At 36.3% G+C, this 14,863-nt stretch overlaps 1 protein-coding gene across 4 annotated transcripts in view; it reads left to right on the forward strand.

The window, feature by feature from the left end:
* Window positions 1-14,863, forward strand: part of LOC105493522 (potassium two pore domain channel subfamily K member 2) — a 235,399-nt gene that overhangs the window by 181,919 nt on the left and 38,617 nt on the right. For all 4 annotated transcript variants that reach the window (XM_011761223.3, XM_071080635.1, XM_011761222.3 and 1 more), the window contains exon 6: window positions 13,127-13,266. In XM_011761223.3, the coding sequence (XP_011759525.1) occupies window positions 13,127-13,266 (140 nt within the window). The remainder of the gene's footprint in view (window positions 1-13,126; window positions 13,267-14,863) is intronic.

The raw sequence follows: 14,863 nt of genomic DNA on the forward strand, positions 1-14,863 counted from the left end.
CTGTTGCATAAGGCAATGGGCTGATTTTTGGATTGCTCAGTGTTTTGAGCTCTCTGCTCAGGCCAGGGAAGGCCAAGATACGCAGGGCTGGGCTTGGCAGGTTTGCTTACAGGTCCCTTGATGGCAGGTACAAGCACAGCACTGAGGGAGAATCCAGTGCATGGCCACTGAGTGTCCAGAAGTGTGCCTAAGCTTGGAGCTGGGGAACTCCTTGACCCCATGTTCTCTACCCAGGGATGGGGGAGATCTAAACTCCTAATCCAAGAGAGTAGTTGCTCCAGATGCCTGGAGATTTGAGCATGCAGCAGAGAGTGCCCCCCTGCACCAAGATCTCTGCAAAGGAGCGATGGGATGACTCAGGCTGCTGAACCAGGCAAACAGATGCTCTGAATGCCTGGAGATCTGCCTGGATGTGGAGCAGAGAGGGCCCCACTTCACCATGATCTATGCACAGGAAGGGCAGAGTTATTCAGGCTGCTGATCCAGGTGAGGAGGTATTCCAAATGCCTGGAGCTCTGCCTAGAGTTGGAACAGAGAGGGGTTTACTGCACAACAATCTATGTCCAGGAAGGGTTAGGCAGCTTAGGTTGCTGAGCCAGACAAGTGGGTGTTCTGAATGCATGGAGTTCTTCCTGGGGTTTCAGTGGAAAGGGCCCACTGCACCAAGTCTCAGGGGAGCATGCTGGGCACTCAGTAATGACACATACAGACTGGTTCCATGTCACCAATCTGCCCCTGCCTACAAGTGTCCTTGCCCAAGAGAAACTGCAGCAGCAGCAGCTCTCCCCACCCCACCCTACCCAGGCCTGTGCTGGAGGAGAGCACAATTCCAGCACCTACTGCTGAGGCACTTTCCACAGTTTTGGCTGTGGAAGCTCCTGCCCTACTCCAGAGCAAGCACTCCAGTTTCTGGCCCAAGACTAAAATCCTGTGTGGACATGCTACTAGGTCACCACAGAATTGCTGACTTTGTATTTGTCCAGATTAAAAATGGCCTCCTGCTGTCTGTTCCAGGTCTGGGAAAATGGTTGCAGCTTTTCCCAGTGTCTTTCCCTCACTGCATTTCCAAGATCTCCCCAAGTTAGTTCCAGGGCTTGGGAGAAATAACCTCTCTCCCTTGGCCTGAGTTGGTCGGATCCCAGTGGAAAAGGGAGTCACAGAGGAAGGCAATCTGCCTCTGTCACTCATGTTAATCAGCCAGATGCTGTCATGGGGGCTGTTTGCCCATGTTCTCCTCCCCAGGTTCTGGGTTTCCTTCATGATTCCAGTGAATTATCATTTTCCTTCTTGAATTAAAGCTTACAGAGTTGATCTTTATGCACTATCTTGCTATTTTCAAGTTGCTGAATCACACTAAAAGCCATTAATCATTTTTTTCTGTCTTGGGGAAAAAATGAATTTATTATTATTATTTTTAGTGGCACAAGAATTCAGATTTAACTTATCTTTGCCCTTTCTACTTAGGCTCTTTTCTGCCTTAGTTTTAAAAACAGCTGCAAACTTCAGAAGAAGTTCTTGGCTACTTAAAACATTTTTTTCTCCAAGATATTTACCCACTTAATTTTCAATCTTAGGACAGCATTTTGTAACTTAACTTAAAGTAGGTCATGTAGACCTAAAATGTCTACCTTTTTGTACTCACATTTAGAAAACTTTTCCTCTTCTATAATATATATGTTATTTCAACTGCCATTTGCTTTATTGCTGTATCTGTAAGGTCCTATGTGCCTATTAATTCAGTTCTCTCTTTCCCAACTATATTTCTCACTATTATTACTGTTCTAACTCCAATTTTAAATAAAATACAATAATGGTGGCAAAAGTAAATATACTAATCTATTATGGATCATTTTTACCAGCTACCATAAATCGAAACCATTCTCTTAAACAATTCAGTTTGAAGTATTAAAAAACATGGTAAAAATTAGAGTAGGAATGTGTTATTAAAATTCTCAGAATAACCTCATTAGCCTAATTTAGTTTTAACAGAGTTTTATACTTTTTGGCTGTTTACTGTTCTTCCTTGACCCAAATTTCTTACTTAAATATTTTTAGAACAGAAAATACTTTCTGAAGTTCTGTAAGATCTCAGAGAGGGCTAATATTTATCTGTTTCTGTTGATTTGTTAATTAAGGTTCAACTAGGCAAATCCCCTAATATCGATGAAGATGGGGACACTTTCATGAACAAAGCTTTGCTTTTGGTCAAAAATACAGTGTACACCTCTCTGTGCACTGTAGATGTACCAAGGACATCTACAATGTAGATGTACCAGTGTACATCCTCTCTGGATGGGGACGCTGGGAAAGGGGGGTGCATCACTCTGCTGAAGATCTTTTCGTTTTATAATTAGCAGAATGTGGAAAAGAGAATTTCAGACATTTCTAACTCCGTATGAGATAAGCTTGTGTCCTGAAATATTCATTTTTCTACCTCTTATTCAAGATGTATAATTGGCTTAAGTAGAAATGGAAAGTTTGTTAATACCGGAGAAAGTAAGACATAGTGATGATAACAAAACGTATGCTTGTGATGCATTAATCTTAGGCTGTCTTATCACTTTTTAAATGTAACTAACAAGGCCTTATAGCAACAGTGGAATATATAGGTATTATGTGACAGGTTTTATATTTTCAGGGCTCACATCATATTGTATGTGTTTGTATTATTAATCCATTCTCACGCTGTTAATAAAGACATAGCCGAGACTGGGTAATTTATAAAGGAATGAGGTTTAATAGACTCATAGTTCAGTATGATTGGGGAGGCCTCAGGAAACTTACAATCATAGCAGAAGGGGAAGCAAACATGTCCTTCTTCACATAGTGACAGGGAGAAGAAGAATGAGAACCAGGTGAAGGGGGAAACCCCTTATAAAACCACTAGATTTCATGAGAACTTACTCACTATCATGAGAATTGCATGGGGGAAACTACTCCTATGATTCAATTACCTCCCACAGGGTCCCTCTCATGACACATAGGGATTATGGGAACTATATTTCAAGATAAGATTTGGATGGAAACACAGCCCAAACCGTATCAATGTTATTTTAAACAACTAACAGTGTCAATTCAGTATGTAGCCCAAAAGATCTAAGACCAAAAAAATACAAAAAGTATAAATAAAAATGAATGTGGGTAGAGTCCTAAACAATATTATATTTGTGACCATTGTATAAACCAGTTTAGGAAAAAAAATATTTTTCTTTATGGTTTTGTAGAAAATGAAAAATTCAGAGAGTCATGGCATAGTATCATAGAATAGGAGAGTGATAGCTGTGTGCCAGTAAGAATAATCAAATAAACAACTTTATTTTTATTAGCTTTTATTATATTGTTACCCATCTTCAAATCTGTAACTTTTATTTTTATTTGACAGAGGAAATAATACAAACTTGTAGAAATATACGTTGTTTATAATTAGCATAAGAATTTGGTGTGATTAATATGACAGATGCTGAGTAAGATAAATTGACACTAGTTTTGCTGATTCATCACTATCTCCTTAACTTAAATATTTTTGTGGCTGTGTTGGTCTTTGTGAAGCTATGATACCCTGTTGCTAGTACTGTCATCTTTACACTCCAGGTCCTTGTGTCCAGGGAGTGTTTTTGGAATGAGAATGTGGATTGGGGGGCAGATGTGGCAACGGCTGGGTAGCAGATGTGTGCCCTTTGCAAGAGTCTTTGGAAAAAACAGAAATTGTGAATTTCTTTTAAAGGATCTTGGAAAAGAATTGCCACATATAGTCCAATAGAGTACACAAAATTGGACTTTGCTTCTGGGTACCTTATGACTATAAAATTAGCTATTGAGTTCCCCATCTGGGAAATATCAATTATTTACTGTTTAGAACTTTCCCTCTTGCTATTAGATGTACTAAAGACAGTGTTCTCACTTAATTTTGCTATTTTGCCAGGGAAAAGCAAGAGGAATTGCTCTAGCTTGAACCTCTTCATCTTTCTATTGGGCTATAAATCTCATAAGGAAACAAAAATGTCCCTTCCATAATGCACACTTAATATTTGATGTCAGTCTGCAAAACCTGCAAAATTTGCTCTGAGGAGGATCAGGGTTAGGTTACATTGTTATATTGAACTTTTCTGAAGGCAACTTAAAGAATGTATTCTTCAAACTGTGGTGTTATTAAAGGAAAAGAAGTATATTTTGGAAAGTGATTTATAAGTGTTTAGGATACAAATTGTAATAAATCTGTATTTCTTAACATTAGTATAATTATTAGAAGCATCTTAAGAACAAGTGATGATGGGGTGGTTTAGACCAGAACTCTGAAATAGTGCTTGCCCCCAAGGAATGAGCAAGAAAAGTAGATTTTTCTGCAATAAGAGAACATGACGATTAGGCTGGGTATGGTGGCAAAATGGCAGCACTTGAGAGGCCGAGGCAGGAAGATCACCAGGCCAGAAGTTCAAGACCAACCTGGGCAACATAGTGAGACTCCTGTCTCTACAAAAACTTTTTAAAATTTGGTGCACATAGTGGCATGCACCTGTAATCCTAGCTATTTGGGAGGCTGAGGTGGGAGGATCACTTGTGTTATCTCAGGAGGCTGCAGTGAGCTATGAACATGCTACTGCACTCCATCCTGGGCAACAGGGCAAGACCCCATCTTGAAAAAAAAAGAAAATATGAAAACTCCTATTTCTATGTATTTCTAAATCTCACTACTTCTTTACTTATTAAATATCATAATATTTATGATATAATATAGTAGAGCATAATACATTTCTAATTCATAAATAATGTGCAGTACTTTGCCGTTTATCACTGTGGGTGATGAATCAAAGGCATTTAGAGACCACTGGTGCAGATAAACAGGCAGTGCTCAGGTGTCTCTCTGTATGTGGCTGAATGTAGGAATTCAGTGTTTAGTACTTTCTCTACAGGAAGAGATCTCCCAGAAAATTTTAACTTCATATTTATTTATGTAGAGAACGTATTTTAGTGACTGGTTGCCTTAGTGATTGGTATCTGTCTGCTCCTTCCTGATGGCGCTTTCTGTTCTCTCTCAGTGCTCAGGGTTCTGGGGCTAAAAAGGACTTGGGAGGTCACAGAATCTGTAGACACTTTTATTTGTCATATGAGTAAGCAGATCCCTGTTGCTAAGAGTAGCAAGTGCAGAGTAATTTTTCCTAAAAGGTGAGAAGAGAGAAAGGAAATTATTTTGCAAAGTGTTATTTACTTAATTTTATTTTATCTTTTTATTTTTATTTGCTGAGACAGAGTCTCACTCTGTAGCCCAGGCTGGAGTACAGTGGCGTGATTGTGCCTCACTGCAGCCTCGACATTCTGGGCTCAAGAAATTCTCTTGCCTCAGCCTCCCAAGTTGCTGGGACCACAAGCACATGCCACCATACCAAGCTAATTTTGTGTATTTTTTGTAGAGATGGCGTCTCTCCTTGTTGCCCATGCTGGTCTTGAACTCCTGGGCTCAAGCGAACTTTCTGCCTTGGCCCCCCAAATTGCTGGGATTTTAAAATCATCAGTAATGATGTATAATCAAATTTGTAGAGATAAGTTAAAGTTAATGGCAAAATTGTATGTGAGAATTAGTGTTGATTTCCTATGTTCTGTTTCCTAATTTTTGTCATTTGATTTTTCATTTGACTGGAAGTCTGGGGTGATAAGTTGTTAAGTCATGCTTGCTAGCTAAATAAGCTTTTCTCTTTGTTCATTAAAATCTAAGAAGTCTTATTAATTATATGGTAATGTATGAACGCTTGCTTTTTTACAACTTGTCTTCTTTTACAAAGGCCCAAGACTTAAAAAAACAAACAAAAAAAACAAAAAGCAAAAACCATAAAGTGGTGATTCTTCAAAATTAGAGAAAAGTGAAATAATTACCCAACCTAACACAATTAAAAATTCCTTTTCAAGGCTGGTAGCTCCTTTAATATAAACCCTTAGGGTCTATACCTTAAAGGGGTCATACAAGCCAGTGAATTCATTTCCATAGCTTGTTTAGGAGCTGCCCAGTGAAGTCCTTAAAAAACACTCCTTTTCAGAATTAGTTAAGCCCAGGAATTCGAGGTTGCAGTGAACTATTATTGCGCTACTGCTGTCTAGCCTGGGTGACAGAGCAAGACCCTGTCTGAATTTTTTTTTTTCTTTTTAAATAGGAAACAAAGAAAAAAAATACTCCTTTCCGTAAACCTGAGGTAATATTTTGTAAGGGTAATGTGAAAGAGTGAAAAAGCCAGAGAAGAATTTATAGTTTCACAAAGCAGTGTCCTCACATTACCTAGTTTTCTAATAAAATCCAAAAGTTCTAGGCAAAAATCCAGATGTTCTAAGAAATCCTCATGGTTAATATTATGAAAACACATATTCCATCTGAGCATGAATTTATTTAACCATCCAAATACATCATCATGGAATTCTGATCAGTGAAATTTAGTATATTTGGTTAAATAATGAAATTTTCTTCATCACACATGTAGTTTTGAATGCTTACTAGGTCAGCCAGGCTTCATGCTTAGTACCTGGTGCTCCCTCATATAGAGGTATAATACAATTTGGGACTTTCCCAGGTAAAATTTTTCCTCTTCTGGCGTATTTACCTTTACTACATTTTTATAGTTTTTCACAGTGTTATAATCATTTGCCATCATATTCTTTACTTAGGAAGCACATATTTGTATGTCTCATATTAAGGACTCAGTTTTCTTGGAATTACATTTTCAAAGTCATTATTGGAAATGTAATATTTAGTAACCAAACTGTTTGCTTTCCTGTATAACTGAAATTATAACTCATTCAGTGGAGTGCTCAGAGCTTGCTCAATTTAAGAGAATTTTATCATGAAAACATAAATATCTTTAAAAACCATGGCATGTTTCTCCTTGCAACCCTCAAGCAGTTAGTTCAAATAGAGACCCTCTAGAAAACTGCACCTTGTGTTGACTGAGAGTTTTGCAGCCATGTCAAAGGCCAGGTGTTAAAACTGCTATTGTTGAGCTGATAACTGAGTAGAAATTTGCCAGGAATTTAACAGGTAACAAGGAAAGTACCTGAGAAAGAGTGAGATCTGTTGAAGAGCAGTCATTACCACCATCACAATGGCTCCGAAAATTTGCTTTGTTTGGAAAAGGCGGGTTTGTGTGACTGCTAGGGAGATGTTTTATATTCATTGATCATTTGTTTGTTTAGGTGTTTAATGGACACATATTGTATATCAGATACAGTGTTTAGCACTTAGTGGCAATAATTGTTCTAGTTCCTGTTCCTGTGAGATAGAATGTGTGAAATCCAGGAGCAACAATTAAATAGGGAATCTTTTTCTCTTCCTGGTATTTGCTCTGTTTTATTATACAGGAAAATTCTGTAAAGGGTTTAGTCACTCCCTGGTTTAACTCGTGACTCTCAGAGAACTCACAACAGAAATAATGGCCATCTGCATGATTAAATAAGTGGAATTTGACCCAAATGGTTCAGAAGTCTTAGGGACTGTGAACAAACCAAAAAGTTCCTTAACTTTTAGGGTTCAGAATGGATATATAGAAGTATTGTAAAAACATGTGGAGAAAATATCGAGGAGAAAAGTATTCAGTACTGGATAATTACAGCTTCGTGGGGCAGGAAGTAAATTGTACTACATTCCGTGAAAAATATTTCAAATTGTTCTAGATTGAGATTTAAAGACAATTTCTAAGAATAACAATTCGGTATATGTATATACTGTTCCATCTTTGTAAACGATGAGTGAGTGATGTCATGTGTTGGTTTTTCTTTCTTTATGATCATCAGACTGCTGTTCTTTTCATGGCAGTCTTCCCAGTTTAAGAACAAGTACCTAGAGGGACATGGACAACTTCTCGAATGTTGAAATTTCAAATCCCCAAATACAAGTTCAAATATCACCTTTGTTGGCATTCTGGTTTTCTGACTTAATGGCATATGAAAAGTTTGGTTTAGTAGATAAGCTATTGTTTAATACTTAAGTCATATTTCCATTTGTTAAAAAGAAAATAGGATTTATAACATTATTAAAAGGGGTTCTGAGTCCTTAAAGCAGTGAGAAACACCTTATTTAGTTAAATTACTTAACAACAAAATAAGATATACTAAAACAGAAATTAAGATTTTCCCTCCTTCATATTAAGATGGGATAGCTTTAATTAATAAAAGTAAAGTCAAACAAACCCCACAAAATTAAAATCCATGTTTGATATTTAAGCTAAAATAATTATAGGCCGGTTTAAAGGAATGACCCCCATTTTCTTTATAATGGAGTTATTTATCTATGTTTATATTCTATAACAGATATGCCATTTTAGAAAATCAGAAGAGGTGTATGGAACTGATAACCTTAGTCTGGAGTGGCTTGGTTATTCTTTAAAACCAGGATATATCTTTTTTTTCTTTACAAATACTTTGTGATTCAGAAAGAAAATCACAGAGAAAAAAAATTATATTTAAGAGATAGGGATGTTGTATGCCCAAGTTCTTTAGCACGAAAAAGGGCCGATGGCTGGGAGCTGCTGGAGAGAGGACAGAGCAAGGTAAGGAGGCCCTTGGTGGAATGGTGCTTGTCTTCAGACCCACATGGTTTCTAGGTGAGAACCTTGAGAAGAGGCATGCCTTGTCCAATTTAGTGTTTCCTGCCTTAGCTAAGTACTTCCCAGGCAGTATGAGCAAAACAGGTTGGTGGATAAATGATAAGAAGGACAGTAGCTGACATCATAGATGACATGGACCATTGGGTTCAATGAAGGAGCCTGTGTTTTGGAGCTATTCAGACACCTGTGTTGAACTCTAGCTCTGCTACCCCTTTCTTGAGTGACCTGCCATATGTTATTTTCTCTGCTGATATTATGACATCTCTATTTTAAGGTGGGATACTTACTGTTGGGATTTCAAGGAGCTGGTACAAACTGGTCTTTCATTCCTGAGTTCCAAACAGACCATGAGAGTGATGGCAATTGGATCATCAGCTTTATTGCTGCAAAAGGAAGCTGGCAATGTGACTTAATTCTGTGGCCACATGGTCTTACTAATAGCCCTGCCCTAAGTCAATGGAAGTGTGAAGCATGAGAATGCAACTCCCCTCAACACCTACCCACAGGGCGTTAGGATGAAATGATTTCATTTATGGAGGTAATCAGTAAGTCTTCCTTTTCATCCCACTCTTCAAATCTGATTTTGAATATTCTGTAAATCAGTGGAAATGAGCATATTAACTAGGTTGGGCAGGGTTTACAGGGCCAATTTTTTTTTTTTAAGTCTTCTAGGGGCCTTTGTGGCAGCTCATGCCTATAATCCCAGTACTTTGGGAGGTCAAGGCAGACAAATCACTTGAGGTTAGGAGTTTGAGACCAGCCTTGCCAACATGGTGAAACCCTGTCTCTACTAAAAATACAAAAAATCAGCCAGATGTGGTGGCAAGTGCCTGTATTCCCAGCTCCTCGGGAAGCTGAAGCAGGAGAATTGCTTGAATCCAGGGGGTGGAAGTTGCAGTGAACCGAAATGCACCACTGCACTCTTGTCTGGGTGACAGACTGAGACTGCATCTCAAAAAAAAAAAAAAAAAAAAAAAAGGCCTTCCACGAGATGCCTGCCATGGCCTCATGGGTTGTTCTGTCGCCTAATCAATGATTCTTTGGAGCCATCTAGGGCTTTCTTAGTGCTGAGTAGAGGGACTGTTTCCAGCAAATGTTTAGGAAACCTGCTTTGTGGAGACAATGGTTCCCTAGCAATAATACCAGCCTGAACTTTCCTGAGCTATATTTTTTGTAGTTTAATCTACTAGATTGGATTAGGCTCTGACTGAGTTCCTCACACAAGCATTAAGGACAAGAGATCTAGAGAGAGATCGCACCATCTAAAAGAAGCTGTCATATATCATATAAGAATGTCAGGATGAGTAGACTTATTTTAACTACTTGGAAAAGTTTATAAGATTCCCAAAACCTTTATACCTCCACACCTCTTTGTTATTTTTATTACCAACTGTATACTGTCCTATTATGGTTAGCCAGAAAGTTCTTAAAATGGAAAGGATTTATGTGCATGTTTTTAGTGACAATAAAGAAAAAAAGAAAAGCAGTGGAGTGAATATTTCTGCCAGGTCAGTGGGGGACCTAGGAGGGGAGAGTAGGCTGTAGCATCTTGTAGGCTGCATCTCAGAAGTCTGTGGAAAGAGCAAAAACAGAGCGTGGGAGACAGGGGCAGGAGCCCTGTCAATAATAAGTCAATAACAGAAATTACCCTAGGTTTTCTTAGTATGCCAGAGACAAATGAGTAGGTTTCCTGAGTATAGCTAGATTGAAATTAATGCTTGTAAAAGTCAAGAAGTTTTTTAAAAAGTATTTCCTAATTTATTCCTAATTTAAAAATAAAACAATTTTTCTTAGCAAGTTATCCTGACATCACAGATATGTTAGTTTGGATAAGATTCTTAGATGAAATGAATTGATTAACGTGAAAATTAATTCATGAATCTTAGATATCAGCAAGTGAGTAGGATTTGGAAGTTGTTTGACAATATTTCGTATATATAGTATTGGTTTTTCCTAAATCATCTGACTGCCAGTATTTCATCTTGAGAGTGGCAATTTAAAAAGGAAAAAACATTTTTTCCCCTGGGCTTAGACTCCACTAAAACTTGTGGGTTGAACATTTTACCCAAATATAGACCTTTTAGTGATTAAGCTAATTTACTCTTTTCAAACTGTGACATCCTGTTTATAAGAAAGAAGACTTATAAAAAGTAATCTGAGCATGAACTAACTCTTCTAAAGTCAACATCTTGGTGAACTTATGTGTTAAATGAGTCACAAATATTTGGATGAAAATTTTTTCTGGTTTTGAAAGAGAAAGTACTTGGGAAAAAATGTCATTTTGGTTTCATTGAAATGGAAACATTTGAAAAAATGAAATTCACTGGTGAGCCTATCATGTAACAGGTTTACACACATATTTCTTAAGTCAGTTCTGTGAAGTTTTAGAGCTGTATCCTCCATGGGCCAACTCTTAACCATCATGAGATGCATTTATAATTATTCCCAGAAATGAGTTTTTAATGTTGCACAAAGTAAAATTTTTATAATATTTGAAAATAATATTATTCACTTTGTAAAATGTATTTGTAAAATTACTTTTGTCCCAAAAGAAAGCTGAACGATGCCTATTCAATTTATTTACCTGACAGAAAAATGCTGTCTTTTTATTGACCCTTTATTATTTGAAAATGTCATCATGAGCAACTTACAATTTAATTTCTCTACAATAATGTTATACTCAGTATTTTATACTTGATTTTAATATATACTTGCAATTTATACTTGATTTTTAATATATACCTGCAACTTATTAGCAAAATTTAATTTCTCTACAATAATGTTATATTCAGTATTTTATACTTGATCTTTGATATACTTGCAATTTACTGGCTGAATTTTTGTGAATTGAGAAAATCCATGCTCTTTTAAGCACCTCCAGTCTCTATGCTGTTGGTCCTAAAATCCTTATCTTCTGCCCTGTTCTATTAAGTGTTAGATTTGCATTTTAAGGATCTTTTTGGTTATTACCTCAAGCACTACAAACCTGTCAGTTCTCAGTTTTAATTACCTTTTTTTAAAAAAGTCAATCTTTCTTCCCCCATTCAGTTACAATATCACCAAAGACCACACTGTGGGTCTTTGGTCATCAGAGAGCTCTTCCTCTCACTTATCACAAGTAACTGGCCATCAGTCCTTGATAATTCGGCCTGTAAAATGACTCTTCTTGCCATCTCTGCCCTAACTCAGACACAATAATTTCTTAGCTAATTCAGAACAAAAGCTTCTCATGGGGCTTCCCTGTCAATTCGTTCTTCTCTGCCACTGGATCTTTCTGTGGAGATAGTCAAATATGAATATATAGGACTTGTCTCCCTAGAGACTTTTACTTATTCTCCATTGAGTTAAGATGAAATCTTTACAATCTGATACAGCCTACTTTTTCTAGATTTCTCTCTTGTACTTATCTGCTCTTTGGTCAAATACATGTGGAGATTTATCCATGACTAAAAGTCATTTGACTATACTATATATTTTCCACACTGTGCTATTCCAAGTTTTGATCCTCATTACTTAAGACTCACTTTCCCATTCTTACTTTCCTTCTTCCAGAAGTAAAAATCATTTCTTCTATGTCCTCTCATAGTGCTTTTGTATCCTCTTTGCCATCATGCAATATACCCCATTAAGGTTAACTATCTATATGAGGATTTCTTGATCTAAATTATGAATTTTTCAAGAGAGGTATTTGATTTCTTATTTGTGAAAATAAAAACAGTTTCACTGTTGGGACTTAATAAATGCCCCCATATTAATGGGGTCCTGAACAAAAGGTGTGTTGAAATGAACCCAGATTCTCATAGGTATAGGTATTGTTACAAGTGGATGGAGAAGTTCTTCAAGGATTAGAGTAAAAAAAAAAAAAAAAGAGCCTTGCCAATTTTTTTTTCTTGAGAGCTATGGTTTTATTTTATGACAGTCATGGGAATTTCTCAGAAAACTCAGAGAGTGATGAATGGTAGTATTACCTGCAAATTTCTATTTGTTCTCATTCGAACCATCAAGTCATTGTCTCTGGCATTTGTTAGTGATTCATTGTACTGATGACTTTAAAATATGAACCATCGCTAGAGTTGTTCACTTGCTGTTCAGTTTGGCATTAAGTTGATTAGCTAGCATGTATTTATTGGCAGTGAGGTAAATATGCTAAGTTAAATGCACACCAACAAAAGTATAATCGCTATCTTCTATTAGTTAAAATAGAGGTGGAAAAAGAAACTTAGTACACATAGAATAATTAAGTACAAGACTGAGATGGATTATATAAATGTAAATGAAACATGAAGCAAGGAAAAATCATGATGATCTGAAGAAGCAATGAAAGGTTTCATTAAGAAAAACTTAACTTGTTCTTGAAAAATAGGTAAGAATTACTTGAATGAAAATCAGAAATTCAAAATGAAGAAAATAATATAAGTCCATTGACAAGAATACTAGATTTCTATGTTTTGCAAACCAAAATTTAGTTAGTAATTTTAGCAATACCTAGATTGTTTACTTTTAAGAATATGAAGTTATTTTGTTCTACTTTGTTTTGTCTCCAGGTGGATCCGATATTGAATATCTGGACTTCTATAAGCCTGTCGTGTGGTTCTGGATCCTTGTAGGGCTTGCTTACTTTGCTGCTGTCCTGAGCATGATTGGAGATTGGCTCCGAGTGATATCTAAAAAGACAAAAGAAGAGGTGAGAATTAAGAAGTGTGCAAAAACACTTCTATTTAGTTAATTCAATAAAGATTATTTTAAATTATGTTTACGTTTACATTTAAAATATTTAAACATTTTAAAATGTTAATATTTTCTGTTTGGCATGAATTTGCTATATGAGACTATGAGCAAATATATGAGTTGTATTATTCACTTAGAAAATGTTTCTATGCCAATTGCTGTCTCAGAACTGAGGGCAATCTCTAATGAAAAAGGATGTAACTAAAAACATTTTCTTTGTTATTTCTTTTTCTTTTGTTTTCTTTCTTGTGTTCTCAAGGGCACAAAATAAATTTTATTCTGTAAAGAAAAAATAATAGAAAATATTTGTATCAAGAAATCAGGAGCATGAAATAGTGAATGTTTTAAATAATGTGGAAGGTTTTTTACCTTTAACTTATTTTATTTTTCTTATGTCTATATAAATTTGTACATACACATGTATATATATTCCAAAGCTGTATGAATTATGGCTGTTTTCCCTGTGTATAGATTTTAACAATTTTAAAAGTTGTCAATTTACTTATCTTGTACAACTATACTTATAGAAGTGAACATTAGAATTTTGACCCATGAAATTTTGGAAAATTTGAAATTTGAATATTGATTTTGAAATTCTATTGTTTGGAAATTAAATTTTGATTTCATATTTACATATCCAGGATCACTATTAGTTTGAATGTGACGGGGTAATGTTTAATTATGAAATGTGTATTTCTTGCTTCTGAGTCTTAGTCAACTTTGCTAATTGTTTCAAAGAACAACAAATCTGTAAAACCTGTCCCTATAGTACCTATTGCCTTCCTTTAACTATCCATTCCTAGGCCACAGATATCAGTGTCAGACTCTTTGATGGCTACAAGCGTGAATTATTTTAAGCATACACCCAAAAGAAATAGAATAAGATAGAAACTGATGAAATTAACTTCCCTTTACAAATGTTTTCTTTGAAAATTATGATGTAATTGTTTTGTTTTGTTTTGTTTTGTTTTTGAGACGAAGTCTCTCTTTGTTGTCCAGGCTGGAGTGCAGTGATATGATCTAAGCTCACTGCAACCTCTGCCTCCCAGGTTCAAGTGATTCTCCCACCTCAGCCTCCTAAGTGTCTGGGACTACAGGCTCGCACTACCATGCCTAGCTTTTTTTTTTTTTTTTTGTATTTTTAGTAAAAACAGGGTTTCATCATGTTGGCCAGGCTGGTCTAGAACTCCTGACCTTCAAGTGATCTGCCTGCCTCTGCCTCCCAAAGTGCCAGGACTGCAGGCATGAACCACCGTGCCAGGCCAAGTCATATAATTTTTTATTCATACACAAGGTGCCTATGTGAACTAGCAAGAATGTAAATTATCCATACTTTACTTTGAGGATACCATATTTCCTAACTGGGAATTTACTTATTCAGTATGCATTAGTCTATATCTTAGTTGCATCATCAATCAAAATATTTTTATTATAAACAAGTCAGTAAGACAATATGCTTGACACTATAATTTAAATTGTATGAAAAGCCTTGCTTTGAACAGGACCTATTCAATGGATTTGCCTCAACCTTAGGCTCATTGTATGTGGTGCGC

The sequence above is a fragment of the Macaca nemestrina genome, chromosome 1 (genome assembly GCF_043159975.1).
Source record: "Macaca nemestrina isolate mMacNem1 chromosome 1, mMacNem.hap1, whole genome shotgun sequence".
Lineage (NCBI taxonomy): Eukaryota > Metazoa > Chordata > Mammalia > Primates > Cercopithecidae > Macaca > Macaca nemestrina.